Genomic DNA, 21,322 nt, shown 5'->3' with positions numbered 1-21,322 from the left:
TGTGAGTGAAAGATGTACCTTTGGATACAGCTATTTCAGGACCAAGTTCTTTTACTGACAAAAGTCCAAAGAGCAGAGAGCGGTGCGCAGGGAGGTGCCGGGAGAGGGGCCGGAGGACAGAGAGAGGAGGAAGGAGGGTGAGGGAGCAGAGGGAGGGAAGTGAGAGACCAGTCTTTTGGATTTCTCATTAATTCAGTGTGGCCCTCTCTTTCAGTTTTTTTAAAGCCCGCCCACTGACCATTATCAGCTCAGGCCTTATATATGCAGCCTGTCGCCGTTGTTTGTGAGTACACTTTCCAGAGCTCAAACCCACAGCCGGACAGCAACACTGCCACCACCATGAGAGAGTTCAAGAGCAAGGACTTCTGGAGGGCCGTTCTGGCAGAACTGGTTGGCATGACCCTTTTCATTTTCCTCAGCATCTCCACAGCTATTGGGAACTCCAACAACACCAACCCAGACCAGGAAGTGAAGGTGTCACTGGCCTTCGGACTGGCAATCGCCACGTTGGCTCAGAGTTTAGGCCACATCAGCGGAGCCCACCTGAATCCTGCAGTCACCCTCGGGATGCTCGCCAGCTGCCAGATCAGCGTGTTCAAGGCGGTCATGTACATTGTGGCCCAGATGCTGGGTTCAGCCCTGGCAAGTGGCATTGTGTATGGAACACGTCCAAGTAACACTGATGGACTGGGGCTCAACGCTGTAAGTAAAACATTTTATATTACTGTTGTTGACAGAGCATCTGATGATCTAAAATGTAGAGCTTTAAAACATCCTTCACTACTAGGAAATGTGATGCAACTGTATGTTTTAAGAGTAAAGTTGACCTGTCAGTAAAAACTGAGACTTCAGCGAGGATGTAGGCACTTTATTTGGCACTGTTTGTATTTTTCTTTGGACACTCTGTCATTGCTTATTATTGAAAAGTGATGACACATGATTAAAGCACACTGCACACTGGAACAGCTGAAAGAACCTGCAAAAAATATGCATCTCCTTGACATTTCTCCTCAGCTCTCTTGGTAAATTTATATACTAAAAACCTTCAAAATGCAACATTTTCCCTTGGTTCTCTGTAATGTGTAACATCAGCTGTCTTCTAACCAAACAGCATGTGAGTGTCAAGCTCATTTTAGAGAAACAGTACTGCCCTGTCGGGTACCACAGCTAAATTACACCGAATAACAACAATCAGGTTTCCCACAAATAAAAAAAAATGAATAAGCAATGTGGCACTAAAAAGCTGTCAGACTTCCAAGGCGATGCCAGCTGCGGCTACATGGGAAGTGGCCGTGATGGGAAACTATCCGTCTAACCGACGCAGACTGACAAACTGTTGTTGTTTTGGATTCCTCTCTAACTCTCACAGCTCGCTGGTGTCACTCCCAGCCAAGGCGTGGGCATCGAGCTCCTGGCAACCTTCCAGCTAGTGCTGTGTGTCATTGCAGTCACTGATAAAAGGCGGCGTGATGTCACCGGCTCAGCACCCTTGGCCATTGGCCTCTCAGTCTGCTTGGGACACTTGGCAGCGGTAAGATGCACCTCACAACCGTACCCGAAACGGTGTCATGTTTATCTTGGATTAGGCCCGGTACACGTGAACAATGTAAACAAGCAGCACACATGATAGAGCTCTTGGAGTGACAGAATTTCATGCATTTTAATTGTTTTAGCTAATGCCCCTCACCCCCTGCTGCACTATTAAACCACCAGACCATGTAGCTGAAGATATTCTCTTCATGTTGTCTCTTTGTTGTTGATTACAGATCAGCTACACAGGCTGTGGCATCAATCCCGCTCGCTCCTTTGGTCCGGCTTTGATCCTGAACAATTTCACGAACCACTGGGTAAGTCAGACAGAGAGGCACACAAGCTCTTTATGCGTGCCTCACATTTTTTCTGCATGCATGTTACATGTCAGGCTTAAATAATTCAATAACTCCATAACAGACAGACGACTCCTTCACCCATGAATCCTTCTTCAGTTAATCAGTTATAGATTCCTATTGTTTTAGGCTAAGATATTGATGAAATTGATGAAACCTTTAGAACTTGGAATCTTTGTTATTTCTTGCTGTGATAATGACGGTTTACACCCGGCATCCAGAGATTGATCAGAGTTATCCATTTGCAGGTGTACTGGGTGGGGCCGATGTGCGGCGGCGTAGCAGCAGCTCTCATGTACGATTTCCTGCTGTCCCCCAAATTCGATGACTTCCCCGAGCGCATGAAGGTCCTGGTCAGCGGTCCAGTGGGTGACTACGACGTTAACGGAGGCAATGAGGCTGCGACTGTGGAGATGACGTCAAAATAGTCCCACACAGACATAACCACTTAGTGTCATTGTACATGTCTATACTCCTGTAAAAATAAAAAAGAAGCTATTGAATTTAGTGTAGATGTCAGTGTTTTTGTGCTGTTGTGAAATACCAATGAGGATTGTGGTAATGGGTCAGTTAGTGTCTCTTTCTAATTCACTCCTTTTTTTGACCCCACACACGATGCAGCTCGGGCGAACAAGTCCAGGTTGTAAAGATCTTGGCAGTGAAGTTTGTTGAAATTTTTGTCCCATATCAGTATTCTATGATGAGCCATTTTTTGTATACTTTATGTGCCTGTATCACTTTTTATTTCTGATGGATAATGTATTGTGTGTGCACTTTTGAAATGTCTCTCACTTTTTTAAGTAAATAAAACACTTGTTGTTAACAGATGTCATTCTATGTGCTTTCTTGTTACATAGCTATAAAAGTAAAACAAATGCTCGGTATTTGATGTTAAGGATTAGATTTTCTCCTCTCTACTGAATCAGCACAAACCACTTAGCTACACAAATTCAAAACTCTTAAAAAAATAGTTGAATGAACACTCACTTCCATATTGGATAGTTATTAGCTTTGTAAAACTTTGACTGCATGCAAATGTACAGGTAATCCAGGGACTGATTAACCTTTTAGGGAGCCCCAGGGCAAAACTTTGCTGCTGGGCCTCCTCTGGCCCCAGCCCCAACACCAGTCCTCTTTTTATTGTAAATGTACCCTGTTGCCTCCACGTCCATGGCCACAGGTTGTGGAAAAACTTGATTTTGACACAAGGCCTCTCAGCACACATCAACTTTACAGAATAATGCAGGACCCACCTTGTTTAAAATTGGTCTTTTATCTTGTTCTTTTAGCAATCAAATTACTAGAAGTCACTTGGCATGCAGTAAACCTTGGGCTTTTGGAGGCCCTAGAGGTCTGAGTTTTAGCCTAGTTTATTTATTTGTTTAGTCCAATTAAAAAAATTCACAATGTAACAAGAATAACAGCTTATATACAGTGCAGGAAGAGGCAGAAATCCCAGTGGGTTTATTTGAAGCCTCTACTTAAGTGTTAAAATATCATAAAGTTATAGAAGAAACATTTGTGACAAATAATATGACAATTATACTATCAAAATAAAAGCAGAAAATGTGAATTTGTGCCTATAAGGTTTGCCCAATTGGTAATCCAGTCTTGGATTTATCTGATAATGTGCACAAGCCCTCATTTCTGTAGAACTTGAGACAAATCATCTTGGTTATTATGTTTCCACTATTGTATATTTTCAGTGCAAGACAATTCAACAAAATAAGAAGTAGTAATCCGTAAGGTGTCCAACCTGTCGGGTGTTATGAAAGTTACATGCAGCTCAATGATGATGCATGATGCATTAACAAAAAAAAACAAAACAACAAAAACACAGAACCCAGAACCACTGACAGAAGACAAACATGTGTGTTTGTGTGTGAAAGAGAGAGAGAGAGAGAGAGAGACGGCTTACTCACAGGAATTTCAGAAAAATGACTAATGTTAAGTGTGTAAAACCGAAGAAACCACAGCACACGTCAGTGGTTAGTTACCACAGTAAAGACATCATCTGTAATTCAAATGTAAACAGAAGGCCACCCCACTATGAAAGTGAAAGCACGAGACTGTAACCTGTTATCTCACCCACATTGATTGATTGGTCTTTAAAAACACATGCAAAGATTAGACAAGAGCTGTAAGGAAAGATTATCTGATGTCAAAAGTTGATTAAATCAGATCACAAATGTGAGATGATGTTTGTTTTACATAATTCAGTCCAGCTCTTCAGTTAAATATGTGAATATACTTGTAATATATAAGGTCAGAGTTGCTGATTTGGGCCTGATGAGCATGAGCTGTAACTGAAAATATTCCTCATCCAACATATGCCTTCAAAATCTTCAGGAACCAGACTCTTCATAACTGAATATATTTATTCCAGTCTTGTGGGTTTTTTTTTTTGCCATGGTCAGCTGTTGTTGCTGAGTGATGAAAAGCTTCCCTCGCTTCTGTTTTCAACAGGTGAAGCATCCAGCGGGCAGGTTGCCAGGTTGGTGAGAGTTTCTCCCCAGCAGCCAAGAGACAGCACATACTGGAGATTTTTCTGACTCGCCCTCTCTCTAGCTCTCCCCTGTGGGTTGGTTGGTCAGCTTAGGGCAGTTTGCCAGCGGGGAAAGACTGAGAAAGACTGGATATCTTTTTGGCCTTGGCCCTGCAGCGTATTGCTCATCTTTTGACAGAGGATGCTGGTATTATGCTTCCAAGAGCAACATGTTCTCTCGAGTGAAATTATGTAATTGCTGCACAGAGGAGACTTTCAAGGGGTCAGCACCTCCACTGCATGCAGGATTTGGTTTGGGTAAAAGGTTAAGGTTTTTTTCTGCTTAGATAGTTTGAGCTACAGAGCAAGACATTAGCCCTTATTGTAGTTTTTGGAGGCCAGACCAGAGAAGTATTTGTAGGGCACTTGAATAAAGGTTCATACATCTTTTACTCATTCCCAGCATTCAAATACAGCAGCCTGGTTTGACGCTTGAGTCGGGGGATGATTGGTGATGAGGTCACACATTGGACCTTCCCCTCAGAGACTGAGGCTGGCCAACCAAGTGTGACCAAGAGTCGAGAGTGTTTGTTTATAAGTTATGTTATGTAAGTTAACGTACGTAAATAAGGTAATGTCTAAACCTGACCATGTTTTTCACATGCAAAACTGACGCTAGAGGGGTAGGTAGAGCGTCATAGTTCGAAGATTAAGACCACTGACAAAGCTGCAGTATTTGATGAGTTGGAAGTGAGAAGGTGTTGGACATTAAACTCTTTGCAACACCTTTTGGATGCCCGTTCATTGGTTGGTTTCAAATATGTTTTAAGGCCACATTCAGAGTGACTTCAGCCTTTCATGAAAAAAATTCAGGCTTGTCAAAAAAGGTCAAACTGGTTCAACTTTTGCTGGACTGCTACGTGACATCATCCACTAAGGCGCTGCAGTGGCAAGCATACATTCCTGGTGGAATGATCTCTAACGTGAAAGTCACAGATTGTTATGGCAAAAGACAAAATAGTTGTCGAACATGTTTGTGAAGCCTTCAAGCGCTCAGGTCTGTCACTCAAACTGGATTATATTTCATCCATTAAGTCCTCCACTACCCAAAGCTTGGTACCCCTACAGATCAGCCCCAAGGCTGTTTTCAGTCTGAATATCCGTAAATACATGCAGTGACTTCTGATACGGCAGTCTTCAATATATGCCTGAGGGGACAATGAAGATAAGAGCATTTGTGATACATAGTCCAAGAAAAAGGAAGATGTCACTTCAACCTACTTGAGCAGTTCTCAGTATCCCTCAACACAGCAGAGACATGCAGGTAAAGACTGGCAACCAAATGGTCTACGTCAGTGAGCAGGAAGACCTCCATTCATGGCATTCAGGCCATAAAACAGAGATCAGCCAAAGACGAATACAGGTCTACACAAACTAGCCGGAGCACACAGGATGGGCAGAGGCTGCTAGCTTTTCACCATGTGGATGTATAAATCAGTCATTCCTCTTGTCTTGTTGTTTTTGAGGGTGTTGATCAGTCAGCGTAACCATCACACCACCCTTTATCTACAGTATTTTCTCTCACACCTGCTCCCTCTTCCTTCTCCCTTCCTCATCCACCTACTGTGTGTCATAAGGCCACAGCGTCATTTTTTCAAGACCTAATTACTCTTTGCATTCACTATTTTGATATGAAATATTTTGCTGTTCAAACAGACTACCGGGGCAGAACAGAAGCAGTGAAGGATCATCCACAAAGTGTAAACTAATGGAGTTTCATAGGCAGAAGACAAGCAGTTTACTTTGTCCTGTTTTGACCAGTTTTTCTGTGGTTACAATTTATTCACCACATCACGCATTTATGTTTTCACTGACTTTAGGTTAGTGTGAGGGAAAACCTTTGAAGTTGAAAGTATCATTTCACTCTGCTTAACAGACCAGAATTCATATTGATTACATACTTGACTTGCTTCCATTTCTGCATGGTTGAATTCTCTGTGTTCATCCTATAATCTCTGGGTTAGTCTGAGGTCCAACTCTCATGACAGACCACAGCAACAAATCCTCCCGGGGGTTTCTCAGAACACCTGCATCTTGGTGTTATTTATGCCTCTAGAAGACCAGATTTGGGGGATGAGTCACATTTGCGTCTTATTTACATCTGAAAGACAGGGGCGAGGAGAGGACATCATGGTTGAGTGGGAAGCAGACGGGGTGAGGTGGCCCCGCTGGCACAGTATCAAAGCAGGTTTTTGTGCACTCTAAAACTGTCCTCGACCAGAGAAAACATTGGCTCATTGAAAGCCGTCCGTCCGTTTGTCCAATCGAATGGTTAGAAATAAGTTGTCTTGCTTGATTTACTTATATCACAGCTGTTTTAGGAGCTGATAGTCTACTTAAGTTCACTCCACTGGGACGTACAGGTATATTTTTGCATTAGTGGTGGTTACACAGTTATGCACATTGATATACAGTTTGTGTTTAGAAAAATGTCCTTTTGGAGCTCTCCCTGGATCTTTGCCTGAACAAAAAAATCATTGCAGAATGGAAAAAAACTTTGTGCCATCTTCTACCCGTTTGAGGCAGGAGTTCAGTGATGGTATGATTACAGCTCCATACTCTCCTTTACCCCTATAGATAAAGCCACACACAGTTTGTTGTACAGAAAACATTTTTTTTATTTTAGGCGATCAAAGATATATAATTTTTACTCTCAGTTTTTTGCCTAAACCTAACCAAGTAGTTTTGGTGCCTAAACATAACCAAACCCGACCAGTTCTTAACGTTATTTATAGTCCAAAAGTCACAGTCTCAGTCATAATATGTCAAATGTTTGGCAGCAAGCTTTACTTTGAAGATGAGGGGCCTCTGACCAAGCTGCTGTATTTGACGAGTTGGAAGTGAGAGAGTGTTGGCCATTAAACTCTTTGCAACACCTGGTTGACCAACGACAGTGAGTTCAATCACGTTTCCGGTTCACCACCACAGTATGTCGGGTCATATGCCAGCAGGACACCAACTGCACAACACTGTTAACGCAAGTGGTTGAGGCGGAATGAATTTAACCATTTAAAGATGAATCCACCCACTGGCTCATTGGTGGGTTTCAAATATGTATTTAACACACATTCAGACCAACTTCAGCCTTGCATGAAAATAAAATGCAGTGCAGTGGCCAATCCTAATCCGATTCTGTATCGCCTAGATAGTTTCACAAAAAGGGGGGTTTTGGGTGTTCCTACGGTGGCCCGGAGAGTCCAAACACAACAACATTTAGGCAGAAAAATCGCCATGTCAGATCACACAAAAGCATTTATAGTACACATACAATACAAACAGGACATGAAACTGAACTATTTATAGGGACTTGGGTTCTGTCCAATCACAACCAAGAATTGTTCCCTAAACTTTTCTGTAATCTGAAATGTTGTTGTGTTTTCTGTCACGTGTTGTGTCTTGACCCTCAGGGCCACCGTAGATTTCTTTCTGGCAACACCTCATCCATGTATGTAATCAGATTGGTTCAGCCATTTTAATTTGGGTATGTCATTTAACCCCAAAGATGATTGGAATGGAAGAGGGTAACATGTAAACGTTGGTTTAGGACTGTTGACAAACTGGTAAAAAAGTCAAACATTACTTGCTTGTGATTATTAATATATATACTAATATCACAGGCCTCAACATGTGCACACATTGTCTTTTGTCAATAGCCTTATATTGTAATTTGCTAATTAAGAAATTTCACTTGAATTAAATTGTCAGCTTCAGTCATTTGTAATGGCAAATCAGAACTGAACCGAATTTTGCAGCATTTTAACATTATTCAGCATTTTATAGGTCATTTGTACGTCTGCCAGGTACATTTCTGTACAAAAAACACAAAAGAAAATGTGATGTTGAGAATGTCGTCAATACTGCTGACAGATGAGCCGATGCTGCTGTGTACTGATCTGGTGGCTGATGTGATAATTATACTTTGGAGTATTTCCATGTCGACTCAACCAAAATATCAAATTTTGAAGGAGCAATAGAGCATCTTTGACACATCTTTTGTCAAAGGAAAATAATCCTTTCTTGGGAAAATATACAAAAGAAATATCAAAATATCCTAATAATGTTTTGTTTCTTTTCAGCTCCAACGCTATATTTAACAAGATCTGTGGCAGTCAGTCTTTTGTTCAGGACCAAACAATGTCTGGATGTGCTGAAAAAATATTACCACACAGAATTACAAATTGAATGCAAGAAAGTGAAAACTAGCGACAGCTTTGTCGTTTGGCTTGAAAAACGTATGGTTGTTGATTAGTTTTCTGTAAACATTCTGCAACAATTTAAATGAATAGCAACCCCAGGGTTCTTGGATGCTCAAGACAAATTTCAACTGAATCCAGCAAAAAAGGACAACAATTCATGACTAAAAAAGTAGAGCTATAGGTTTTTTCTATACCTCAGTCAGCCAACTCATATGGAATAGATTATTACATGAATGTACAATATGTTAAGTTTACATTTGGTGTGTAGGCTCTGACCTTTTCATCCCCCACAAGGAAACTCCAATCTTAGCACAGCAGGGAGCGGGGGGGAAAGATGACAGCTTCCCCTCCCTGAAGACTCAGAGCCTACAGCTGGATGCAGGAGTGGGAGTGAGGCTTATCATATAACTTTACAGCCGAGTAAGACAGTATCAGATATGCACGTACCAAAAGAAAAAGAGGAGATTTTTCAATGAATGACATGTTTGTTGACAGTTTCAGTGGAGAGTTGGCAAGCTGCTCCTGCTCACAGGGTTAGAAGGCATAACTTTCGTCCTTCCTGTCAGCTCTCCATGATTATCTCCCCACTCTCCTGTCACATTTACTTTATGATGCGCAGTTCATTACGACACTCCTCTCCCATCCAGTGACAGTCTGATAAATCTCACACAGAAGATGGAAACAACTATTTGATTTAAATTCACAAAATCAAGAAATAATTGGCAAAACATGCAAGAAAAGCTACATTTATGGGAAAAGAATAGTGCATTCTTCTTTTCGGGTGGAGTATTGTTGCCTGAGTCAAAAGTGGTGCTTTGATTTCTCTACTGACAAGAAGACAAGAAGCAGCGTGACCTTTTAACCTGTCAGTCCATTCACACAGAAGAGCAGAATGGGAGGCTGGTTTCCTTGCCGTGCATTCAAAAGGTCCCATTTCCTTCACAGCGGCGTATGACTGATGTTAACTTCAATGCAGCCGGGTCCTGCATGACACATGCTCAGAATAGAATAAGAAGATGGAAAGATAGGGATGCCATTTACAAAGACCTGCAAAAAGTAATGGGGTAGTGAGTGTCCTTCACTCATCTGACGAAGGTCCTTCACACACTTAACAGCTCATGAAAATTCATTCCATAATATTAAGATGCATTACTTTTTCGCAAAATCGGATCATTTTGAAGGATGGCCTATTTTAATATTTGACAATTAGCTTGAGCGTGGATTTAATTATACATGGAAACTGCTGATGGCTGCATGTGTTATTTTTTACTACAAAGGCACAAAAACTCTTTCTTTTCAATCCAAAAAAGAATTAAACATATTCTTTATTCGAACAGGTCTTCTACATCATTCGTTCATTCGTTCGGTGCAGTCTTTAATGAGTCATGAATAATAGTATAAAAGCAGCACCGCCTTCTGTTAAACTGGAAAAGTACTGAACAGAGCAGGAGACGTGGAGGTCACTCTCACTGGTTGAAATGCACATCTCTCAGCTGTTTGTAATTAGGCCTGATTCTTTACAGCCACACACTTGATGAATGCTGGTGAACCTCACTCATGTTTTGTTTTTGTTTTTAATTGGGCTGCTAGTGGAACCAAACCTCTGCCTGTGCCACAGCCCTCTCAAAAACTGCCCAAATACCTGTTTGTTTGTGTGAGCAGCCATGTCAGAAATAAAAACGTGGGCATTTTGGAGGGCAGTGCTGGCCGAGTGCCTGGGAATGATCATCCTTGTCTTCACCGGCCTGTCGGCTGCAATAGGAGACCGAAATAATTCCCACCCTGACCAGGAGATCAAAGTGGCATTTGCCTTTGGCTTGGCCGTTGCCACATTAGCCCAGTGTATAGGTCACATTAGCGGTGCCCATCTGAATCCTGCCATCACCATGGGCCTCCTGGCCAGCTGCCACATGAGCCTCCTCATTGCAGTGCCATTGTGTATGGTATCAGACCAGAAAGCACACATTCACTCGGTGTTAACAAGGTAAGGTGGAATCCATGTGTTTCCAATTTTCCTCTTATCCTCCCCTTAATGAATGACATGTTCTGCTCAGTGTTGAGTGGCATTTGGGGAATTGCCTCCGGCCTGATCTAGTTTCCTCGTGGAAGTCAGACACTCAAAGTTTTGTGCTGTAATCTCGAAGACGTCCACACTTACTAACTGCTGGTGATGTTGTTTAATTTAAATGTCAAATTTTCATTATCATGGTTTGTAGCTGCCGTGCAACAAAGGAAGGCCTTTACAGGATGAAAGCTTGTGCCGTCCACTGCAGTAATTTGTTAAGGGCTGAATGAGACAGGCAGCTAAATACCAAGGGGAGACACTACAGGTGAAATCATGCACTGGTTAATTTTGAGACTTCAGGCTAGTAAGCCTCCATGACATGTCTTCTTCAGACTAGTGGAAAGAAAATATCCAAAATACACATTAAAGTGTTTATTTAGTTCAGATTTCTCAGGCCTTTTTCTCAAAAAGAGGCTTTTTTTCACTTAAACTAACCCAGAAATCTCCACATTAGTGGCACTAACATACACCAAACTTTCCAGCTTTACTTATGTATCTATATTCTGAAGGTTTTTACAGAGGGGTTTGTTCATATATCATCCATAGCCGGATTTATCTAATCTAATCTTATTTATTTAATTCATTTTTATGGCCTGTTGACAGTATTTCCTTTATTTTATTTATGGAGTGATGAAAAGAGAGATCCAAAAAACCTTTTGACTCTAATCCATCAACAATTTTGAGCCTGGCTTCATCAAATGTTTAGAAGTGTTTTCAAACTGGTGCACTTTGAATAAGATAAAGCATCATTTGCATATTTGAACATAACATTTCAGAAAACGTGTAGTACAAAAAATAATTTTCTCAATGTAAGTAATCAACTAGGATAGTTAAAACCTAAAAAGAATTAACTAAAATTATCAACAGAAACTGAATAAATCACAGTATTGTGTTTCAGAGATATCTGCTGAAGTTAGCATGTTAACCAGCGAGCCCCAGCCCGTGGCTTCTGTGCCAGTGGTGTAACCGGAACCCTAGTCCCTGGGCTACCAGTCCAAACTGCTAGCTCCACAGCTAACTATGCTAACTAGCTGAAGGCAGCTACAGCAGCAGAAGTTAGCAGTTACTCTGGCGATATGTTGCCCCTTATTCAATTTGAGTATGAATTTAACAGTTGGCCAATTCCTTCATATTGCACCTTTTTTTAAATGTAAGTATGTTTATAGGTCTTGGGGAGTTACTGCATGTGTGGGGGAACGTGTTGTGGCTCCAGAGGAAGCTGCATGTAATCTGATTGCCCCCGTGACTAAGTTGCATTATGGGTAATGTAGTGCACCAGGATTTGAAAAGGACAGCATCGAATAAAAAAAGGTAATATCTTTGACTCTTTATGGACAATTTTTTTAAACAAATCATCAAACAGTGTTTATAGGAGTGCAATGCTAGACCCACTGGTCTAGCCACTGGGCTGCTTTTAAAAACCTGGCACCTACATTACCCACAATACAACTTAGCGACTGAGTGACATCACTGGACGCAATTTATCAGATTACATGCAGCCACAAAAGGCTTTACACTACTTTTAATATGAAAGATTGGTGGAGTTACCCTTTAGTTGTATATCCATAGAGGCAGGAAAGAGGCGGGGTGTAAACTGAAGCGTTTTCTCGTATTGCAGCTGAATGGAATTACCCCACGTCAAGGATTTACTGTAGAAGTCCTGCTCACCCTCCAGCTCGTCCTGTGTGTGCTGGCAGTCACCGACAAAAGACGTGATGTGGGCGGATTTGGACCTCTGGCAATCGGATTGTCTGTGGGGCTGGGACACCTTGCTGGAGTGAGTATATATCAAAACATTTCCTCTCATTAATTTGGTAGATGGTTTCTCCGTCTGATACAATGGATTGGCGTAGGATGAACTGGCTATAAATCCGGCTTGCGTGTAATCTGCTGATGTACGGCCAGAGAAGCAAGTGGTGGTTTCCTCTGATATGGTTTACAGATCAGCTACACAGGATGTGGTATCAACCCAGCTCGATCCCTTGGTCCTGCAATCATACAGAAGTCTTTTGATGATCATTGGGTATGTATTGCAGAGCTGTAAATCTGATATTTTGCAAGTGTTCCACTCGTGAGTCATTTCTATTGAAACAGAAACAGATGTTCTTTTGTTTTTCAGGTGTACTGGGCAGGACCAATGAGTGGCGGTGTGGTGGCAGCTCTTCTGTATTATTCTCTGCTGGTGCCCAGAGATGAGCCCTTGGGCGAACAAGCACGAGTCCTGTTCTGCTGTGGCTCGACAACGGAGGTTGAAATTCGTGAGCCCCTCCTCGAGGATGTCAAAGATGGATGGTCAAGGAGGTAGTCTGGTGGAAATCACTACTGTGTAATGCTTATTTGTATCCAATAAAATATTTTTTCAAACGCAAGGAGCTTCTCTCTGATGCTCAAATGTGTAACCTGAAGTCATCTTTTTCCTGGTTCATCTCTTTTTTTGCCCTCCCCTCTGCCCACAAACCTCCTCACTATAAATACAGAAGCTCACACATGTTGGTTTGACACACCAAACACATTCGACGCAGAGATGACAGAAATAAAAAGCTGGGAGTTTTGGAGGGCAGTGGCTGCAGAATTTGTCGGCATGTTGCTGTTCATATTCGTGGGTTTAACTGCTATCATTGGAAACGATAAGGAGAGCATTGCTCAGGAGCTGAAGGTCTCGCTGGCCTTCGCGCTGGCCATCGCCACACTGGTTCAGAGTTTGGGGCACGTCAGCGGGGCGCACTTAAATCCTGCAGTCTCGCTGGGGCTACTGGTGAGCTGCCAGATCAGTGCACTCAGATGTGTCTGCTACATCTTGGCTCAGATGCTCGGGGCAGTTGCAGCTAGTGCTATTGTGAACGGAACCGGAAACAGTAATTCCCTCGGTGTTAACAAGGCAAGAGGTCGTTTTTAATGTCTGTTTTTTGACTTTAATTTATTGTGATTTCGAAAACTGTGTCATGTAATATACACCACAGCATTGATTCTAACTTTTTGCATTTAGCTGTGTTTTTTTCTCATTGTCTTTCACAGCTAAACAAAGTCACCAAAGCGCAAGGCTTCATCATCGAGTTCCTTGCAACCCTCCAGCTGGTCCTGTGTGTGATAGCAGTGACCGACAAGCGACGGAGTGATGTCAAAGGTTCTGCACCGCTGGCTATTGGGCTGTCTGTGGGGCTCGGGCACCTTGCAGCTGTAAGTGAATCCCAATCCTGACGTTTTCTGCTTGGATTTTACAGCAATTTGGACCAGTTGAGCAGAGCAGAGTGAAATCCTTTCAGGGCACAAATGTATGTTATAAAGGAGACTCTCAGTGGAGAAAGTTGCCTCTTCAGCTAAGTACTGTAGGGGTGGACAAGGTTTCATTTAAATGATAGAAGGTGGGAGAAAAAAGCTATGCAGTCACAGCAATTTGCTAACGATTTTTGTTCAATTTCTCTGAGGACCGACAGGTGTTGATGCTTTTTGAGGCCATTTGCAGTGGTGTGGGGCAGATTTCCTGTTCACTCACTCACTCAAACAGTGTTGGTAAGGGTCTACTTGAGACCACTGTTCCTCTTTTGACAATACAGTTTCCCTGTGTTGCACAGGAATTGTCATGATTCAAGACTTTACTCTTGTTGCATAATTTTTCAGGGTGTGTGGCTGACATGCCAGTAGTTCAGGAAGCGGGCGCAGCAAATCACAATTGCAAAAGCGGCTACAGCGGCGCATTAAGTTGAATACAAATCGGCAGCACGTGTCAAATTTCTGTAAGTGCATTTTCCTGGCAACATCACGCAGCTTTCCGAGGAACAAGTGGGTTGGGCGCTGCCTGCTGCCAAGACTAACTTATTGAATGAATAAGGTTTTTTAAAGTCACATGTCAAAATGCGAAAACTGCATCACAAACAGGAACAGTGGTCACAGTTAGGCCATCAACATAAACAACTTTTAATTTAAAAGAAAAATGGTGATATTCAGGTTACACTGTTAAAATGGTTTAAAATATTCATTTATTTTTGATAAAATAAAAATGTTATATTGTAAGGTGACCTTCTGAGTGCAGGAATGACATGCGCAATTAACCCTTTCATGCAATAATTATTCAATCACAATGTAATATTTTTTAATGCTTGGTTTTACTGTTACAAGTGAAAAATCACGACGATACCATTTTATTTGTTATTTTGAAGGAGTTAAATGTCCACTGCAGTGTAAACCATACATCACTGGTATGAAAAAATTATTCAGGAATAACTTTCAAAACCTTTTTAATTCTCAGGAAACCAGAATGGTAAAGACATTTTTGTATTATTTTTCTTGTAAAGCTATTTTTTTGTGACTGAAAATATCTATCCACTAACCGTAACCCTATATTCTGCCTACTGGATCTATATTTAGATCTTAAGACTATCTAATATTTGATGTTAATTAAATTATTAAATTATATCATAATTTAAAATAAGACATAAGGCAGATCTCAAGAAGAAGAATATACCTGTTGGTACATAATCTCTACTGGAGTGGACGGATATATTTTCAGTCACAGAAAAAATAAAGTACAATAAATTCTAATTACAATCTGGTTTAATGCATTTTTAACAACTTATGTAGCCGTGAAAAAAATATTTTTAGCTGCCTAGTTTTCTGAAAATAGTAGGATTTAACAGTTATTCTAGAGGGACTTTTAAATCTATTATGTCATATCTCAAAACTGTTATTATTTATTTGGACTCGGGTGGCTGGGACATGGTACTCCAGCCTAAATGGTCAAAAATGGCTTCCAAATAGCTGTCCTCCACAACACCATGCATGAAAGGGTTAATTGGTACATTCATACTGCATATACTCAAACTACTGATATGAATTCATTAATATAACTTGCTGAGTAACTGACTTTTCCCATCTACAGATCAGTTTCACTGGATGTGGTATCAACCCTGCTCGCTCTTTCGGACCTGCCCTGATACGTAGCAGAATGGAGAACCACTGGGTAATGTCAGCAAACAATTTGAAGCCTTTGCTCTAAAATACATTTTCTTGTCCATTTTATTTTGTTGACAAATGATCTCTCTCGCTTTTATTCAAGCTGTACTGGCTGGGGCCCATGTGTGGCGGCATAGCAGCGGCTCTTATCTACGATTTCCTTCTGTGTCCACGAGCACAAAACTTCAGGACGCGCAGGAACGTCCTGCTTAATGGTCCAGAAGATGAAAACGATGGATATGACAGGATTAGAGAAGGCGACAGCAGCCCAGGGCCAAGTCAGGGGCCAAGTCAGTGGCCAAAACAATGAAAAACATGCAACATATGAATTACAGATGAGCTTTGAATATGACTGATCACATTTTTATTTTTGTAGTGAGTTTTTGTAGTTGCTTTTATCATGTGTGTGATAAATTGTTATAATAAAGATTATTTTTCATCCACTTTCAGTGTTTTCATCTCAAACTATTTCCTAATTTGCAAAGTTCAAAGACAGTTCAACATATCCTTATTTACATTGAGCAGCTACCAGAATAACACAATGTATATTTAGATCTGCTTGACCTTGACACTAGTTTCTTTATAATATATCACATACTGTATTATTCTATTCATTGTGCTTGGCGTCCGTCCCAAAAACCTCTGTTCTGAAACAACGAGAGGATGTGGATCAGGTAATTGCACATAAAAGTACTTTAAATTCTTCATAAGAAACGGCATGATTAGACAAGACGTGACCATCATGGAGGTTTCCTGTTTGGCTGTGACACAAGAATGTCTGTTCTCCATCTACGCACACGGCCCCTCTCACATCCCGTTTTATGGCTCATGGGTATTTGATGATCCCCACACCCTGGGCTAATCATTGAAAAACCATTGAGTGACTTTAAACTCCACAGCCCAACATTTCTCAGTAGAAACCCTGCGGTCTGAGGGCAATCTAGCCAAGGTCATTTAATGCAGGTTATTGTTAGCTTAAGCACCAATCATGGGGCAGGATGACCGCCGTGGTTGGATGCACATCCCCTTGCTGAGCATTCCCATTATCCTGCTCAGTGTGAGATGATCATTAACAAAATGTCTGTGTCCCAAATAATTTTACGATGTCCCGTGTGGAAATAAAGGTGTACATATTGTTTTATTGTCGTGCCTAGGTTGTTCCATTTATTGCAACACAGCTAGGCAGGTGATGGGAAATCACTGATGTATAACACAAACTTTGGTTAAACGACCTGCACAGCCTGAATAAATCAACATATTTCATTGTATTTAATTGCAATTGCTGGAATATTTAGAATGAAAATATTTATCTACATTAGTATATAGATCATTCTTTATGTCTTTCCTCCCTTCAAGGAGGAATATTGCTGTGCTCTGGTATATGTTACCACAACTCTGTCAGCTTGGTTCCTCATAAACCCACTGAGGTGCACTGTGTGTTTAAATTTATCAATGAAGGATCGCCGTGCTGATGGGTTTATCTCACTTATACGACCCGACGCTTCTTCACATGATTTTTTATGGTGGAATTTCAGAGGCCGGTCATGTGACGGCGGCCAATCTAAAATCTCCTTCCTTTGTGTGCTTAACCTCGGAGGTCAGGGCATTGTGTTTAGTCTCTTGTTTTGAAGTTTGTCCTGAACAACATGGACAATGCCCTTTTTGTTGCGCCTCAGTCATTTTTGTCTGAGACTGTCCTTCATCAAATGATTTGGCTCTCGTGTTGAGCTTGATTATTCCCTGAGTTGGCATGGGAGAGTGTTCAGTGCTCCTCTCATTCTCTTTATCTAGACAAAATAAACAATTGGGAATGAAGGCTTAAGCCGATTGAAGCTGATTTGACAAGTTAACAGGATAATATTCAACCCAAGAAATAAAACACATATTTTCAACAGTTTTTGTGATAGAAAACCTGTGTCATTTATTTTCACCTTACAAATCAATAGTGATTAATTAAAAGATAACGTTTCCAATATCCTGTATATTTCTTTATTGTCAACAAATAGCATTTAAAGACCAAAATCATCAATGCATTGATACTAATGAGTATTGTCTGTGTAACCAAAGCCTGATAACTTCCTCTGTGCCGAAGAATCTTTGGACTCAAGTGTTTACACATTTCATTGACTAAACACTTGATTGATTAAGTTTCTGATTATTTGCACAATAACTCAGTTATGAAATTAGTTGTTAGTTGCTGCCATGTTGTTGGTAAAACTAAAATTAGATGACTAAATAAGCCTTCATTTAACTCTGAGCTATTCATTTACGCATTGAGCGTTCCTTAAATAAGAATCACAGTAACATAAATGTTCCTTCCTTTATAAAGGCTAAGTTTTATCTCACTGAAGGAAGAATTTTATGTTTATTTAATAGGATTTGATTGTTAAAGGTAGAAATACATTGCACTGAAGCAAGAATTTAAGTGTTAGCCTCACACAAATATCAAGACAGGAAGATCCAAGTTTGCAGAAACTCAACAACAGCAGTCAAAAGTTGAGAAAACACAAGCATTTAGTGCATCAAAAATCTTGTTTATAGCGCAGATTGTGTCCAAAGACTATTTAAAACAGATCAATGTGCCGCAATGTCAGTGTGATTCCTTCATTACAGTTAACATGGGCACTGTAGTTTGTTTTAAGTCAAGTCCCACGCACACTGTCCTGCCCTGCTTACTAAGGTGCACTGTGTAGTTTAGGTGAAGGCATCTTTGTTCATATTTAGCGGACCCTTCTTCTCCAAAACTACATAGTGCCCCTTTAAAGTAATGTTTGCTGAGAGCTGCGGTGCCCAGCTATTTAAGGACATTACTGAGGCTCTTTAAAACAAACCGATATATCTGTGACCTGTTCATAAAGATTTACATCCTCAGAAGGAACATGAGGGGTGATAATATATACAGTAACACCTGCACTCAAAGGCACATACACGTCTTCCTTAGTATGCACATGTAGAGTAACATTTCCAACTTAAAGACTACGTGCCTTTAACCTTAACCCCTCCCATCAGCCCTCTTCACCCCATCTCCACATACTGACTGATGCCGGGCCCTTATCTGCAACCCAAGAGTTACCCGCCATGCTCACTCCCTTTCTGCTTTTCATCAGTTTTTGGCAACGGTTCAATAAGCATTGTGTCAAGGGGGGGGGGAGATTGTGGGCCCCAGCTATAGATATCTTGTGAACTGAACTGTGCATTAGGGTAACAAGGTGCCAATCAAAACTGCAGAGTAAAACAGTTCTTAGTTCCCCTTTTTATGACCATGCAGCCACACAGATGTCATGAAAATGATCCCTCAGCTCTTTCTACGTGACACTACTGCCCTACAATTTCACAGCTTTAGTGTATTTCTCCCAACGTCAGCACAACACCTTCAAGTTCAGTTAACAGTCAGTGTAACAGCAGGGCTGTAAACACATGTCAGAGGGTGCAGAGGGTGAATGATCCCACTACTAGAAACTACTACAGAGGTCTTGACCCGTGAAACTGCTTCGTAAACACAGATCAAAACAGGCCAAAGTGCTCACATCGATTCTGGGAAAGTAAAAGGCAGAGTGAGTGATTCAGACAGTATATAGACCAGTGTCACCACTACTAAAATTAAAAACGAGGGACTTAAACCTGCTATCACTCTCCAATAGATTTACAGATGGTTTAAAGCAAAGGCGAACAACTAACAGAGACAACAGATGCAAATTAGCTGCTAGCCAACTCTGGTGCAATTATTTTTAATTGTGCGCTGTCCCTGTAAAAATAAACAATAAAAATAAATAAATAAACAAATGGCAACAACCAAAGCCAGGTTATTAAAGGAGAAGTTCACCCCAAAATTAAAATTTAGTCATTGTCTACTCACACACATGCTGATGAACTTTCGTGGTCCACAAATCATTTCTGGAGCTTCACAACAAAACAGTGTTGCAGCATTCCTCCTAAACAACTGAAGAAGATGGGAACTACTGGGGGAAAACTGTAAAAAATAAATAAATAAATAAAAACAATAAAATGACTCCATACAGCTTGCACTGTGTAATCCACGTCTCCTGAAGCCTCGAAACCCCAAATTGATTTGAAAAGACGTTATTTACACTCTCTTTTAAGCCAAAATCTTCACTGTAGCTGCTAAGCTAAAACATTAGCGCGCACCCTGTCTGAAGTGCGTGCATGAACTCGCACGTCAAGGGTGTGAATAACGTCTTTTCAAATCAATTTGGGATCACTGGGCCTCTGGAGATGTGGATTATTTATTGTTTTGGGTTGTTTTTTTTCAGTTTTCTTTTTATAATTTAAAACAAGTCCCCATCAACTTCAGTTGTTTAGGAGGATGTTGCAACACTGTTTTGTTGTGAAGCTCCAGAAATGCTTTGTGGCCTACAAAACTTCACCTGACTTTCCATCGGCATGAGGGTGAGTAGACTGACTGAAATTTTCACTTTTTGTTGAACTTTTCCTTTAATGTTTTCTGGTGTTCTTGAAGATATGTTTACATCAGTAATGTTTGTCAATACAACCTCCTTGCATTTATATATGTGGTGAATAAAGTCTGATTCTGATTAAAACGGGCTTAGTTTTAAACCCATAAAATGATAATTAAGTCAACTCTGCATGTGAATAGAAGGCAAGTTTATGTCTAACTAAAAGAAATATGGATTGGGCCTTTATTGACTGACGCTGCGGTTAAATGCACCGCTGGTTCTAATGTGCTGTGTGACATTGTTGAAAAGCTAAATCCTATCAAAGAAATCAGGCCCCCTGCAGCTCAGTGATTGTAATTTAAATTGTATTCCCATAACACATCCAAGTGTGCACACACAAATATGACTGCTGTGACCTCTGTGGTGTTCAGTATCTGCATGTCCATGTGATGTACAACGCCAGAGGGAATATCATCACATTCATGTTTATTCTGCCATGAGTACATGACAGACACACACACACACTCACAGCCACCACTTAGTATTGTATTTGTGCAAACAAAGCTGTGCATGATCTGACAGCTTTAAATGTAGAGGACATAAAATGGTGTGCAACACTGCCGCCCTCTGGTTTAAAGGTCACAATGCATTTCCACCAACTACTGACAAAATTATGTTATTATGTTAAGTTAAAGACTTGATGAGACATGATGACTGAAATGATGTGCCTGTGATAATTTTGTTTTCAGTTTATGTTTTTATGTTTTTTTTAGTCTGGCTGTTAGTTTAAAAGTGATGAGGAGAGAACGTTTTTTAGATATTAGGTTTTTCAGAAATTAGGAAATACATAAGCTTTTCTAAAGTTATTTGTTTTTGTTTGATTACATTTCTTTCTAGTCTTTTCTCTTTATAAAGACAGGAAACTGCAAGTAAGGCTTGGAGCAAATGACTTGAGTCACATAACTGCCATAACACACAAACAATACAAAAAATAATTGATTAATAAATAAATAAATAAGAAAGAAAGAAAGAAAGAAAGAAAGAAAGAAAGAAAGAAAGAAAAAGAAAATAAATAAAAACATACAAAATACATATTATACAGGTATCAATTATCTCCATAAAAGCTGGCTGCAGACAATAAAGACAATAATAAATATTATTCATAATTGTACGATATTAGCGAGATAAACACATGGATGTATTATATTATTTCGGATCGGAGAGCTCCTGAACGCACCCTTCCACAAACCTGAACAAACCGGAAG

At 40.6% G+C, this 21,322-nt stretch overlaps 1 protein-coding gene and 1 pseudogene across 1 annotated transcript; both read left to right on the top strand.

Annotated features, from left to right (window-relative positions):
• Window positions 1-230: 230 nt before the first annotated feature.
• LOC141016822 (aquaporin-1-like) lies at window positions 231-2,713 on the top strand. The gene is made up of 4 exons (XM_073491373.1): window positions 231-702; window positions 1,370-1,531; window positions 1,767-1,847; window positions 2,135-2,713. The coding sequence occupies exons 1-4, from the start codon at window positions 262-264 to the stop codon at window positions 2,312-2,314; spliced, it is 864 nt and encodes a 287-aa protein (XP_073347474.1). The 5' UTR covers window positions 231-261; the 3' UTR covers window positions 2,315-2,713.
• Window positions 2,714-10,177: 7,464 nt separating this feature from the next.
• Window positions 10,178-13,796, top strand: LOC141016606 (aquaporin-1-like; annotated as a pseudogene).
• The last annotated feature ends 7,526 nt before the right edge of the window (window positions 13,797-21,322 follow it).

This window comes from Pagrus major, chromosome 21 (assembly GCF_040436345.1).
Source record: "Pagrus major chromosome 21, Pma_NU_1.0".
Lineage (NCBI taxonomy): Eukaryota > Metazoa > Chordata > Actinopteri > Spariformes > Sparidae > Pagrus > Pagrus major.
Note: the sequence above shows the minus strand (reverse complement) of the source record. Positions and strands in the feature narration are given on the sequence as shown.

Coding starts and splice junctions, on each gene's coding strand:
- LOC141016822 (XM_073491373.1), top strand. CDS start 262: ATGCAGCCTGTCGCCGTTGTTTGTGAGTACACTTTCCAGAGCTCAAAC. Junction 703..1,369: donor ATGGACTGGGGCTCAACGCT/GTAAGTAAAACA, acceptor TAACTCTCACAG/CTCGCTGGTGTCACTCCCAG. Junction 1,532..1,766: donor GCTTGGGACACTTGGCAGCG/GTAAGATGCACC, acceptor TGTTGATTACAG/ATCAGCTACACAGGCTGTGG.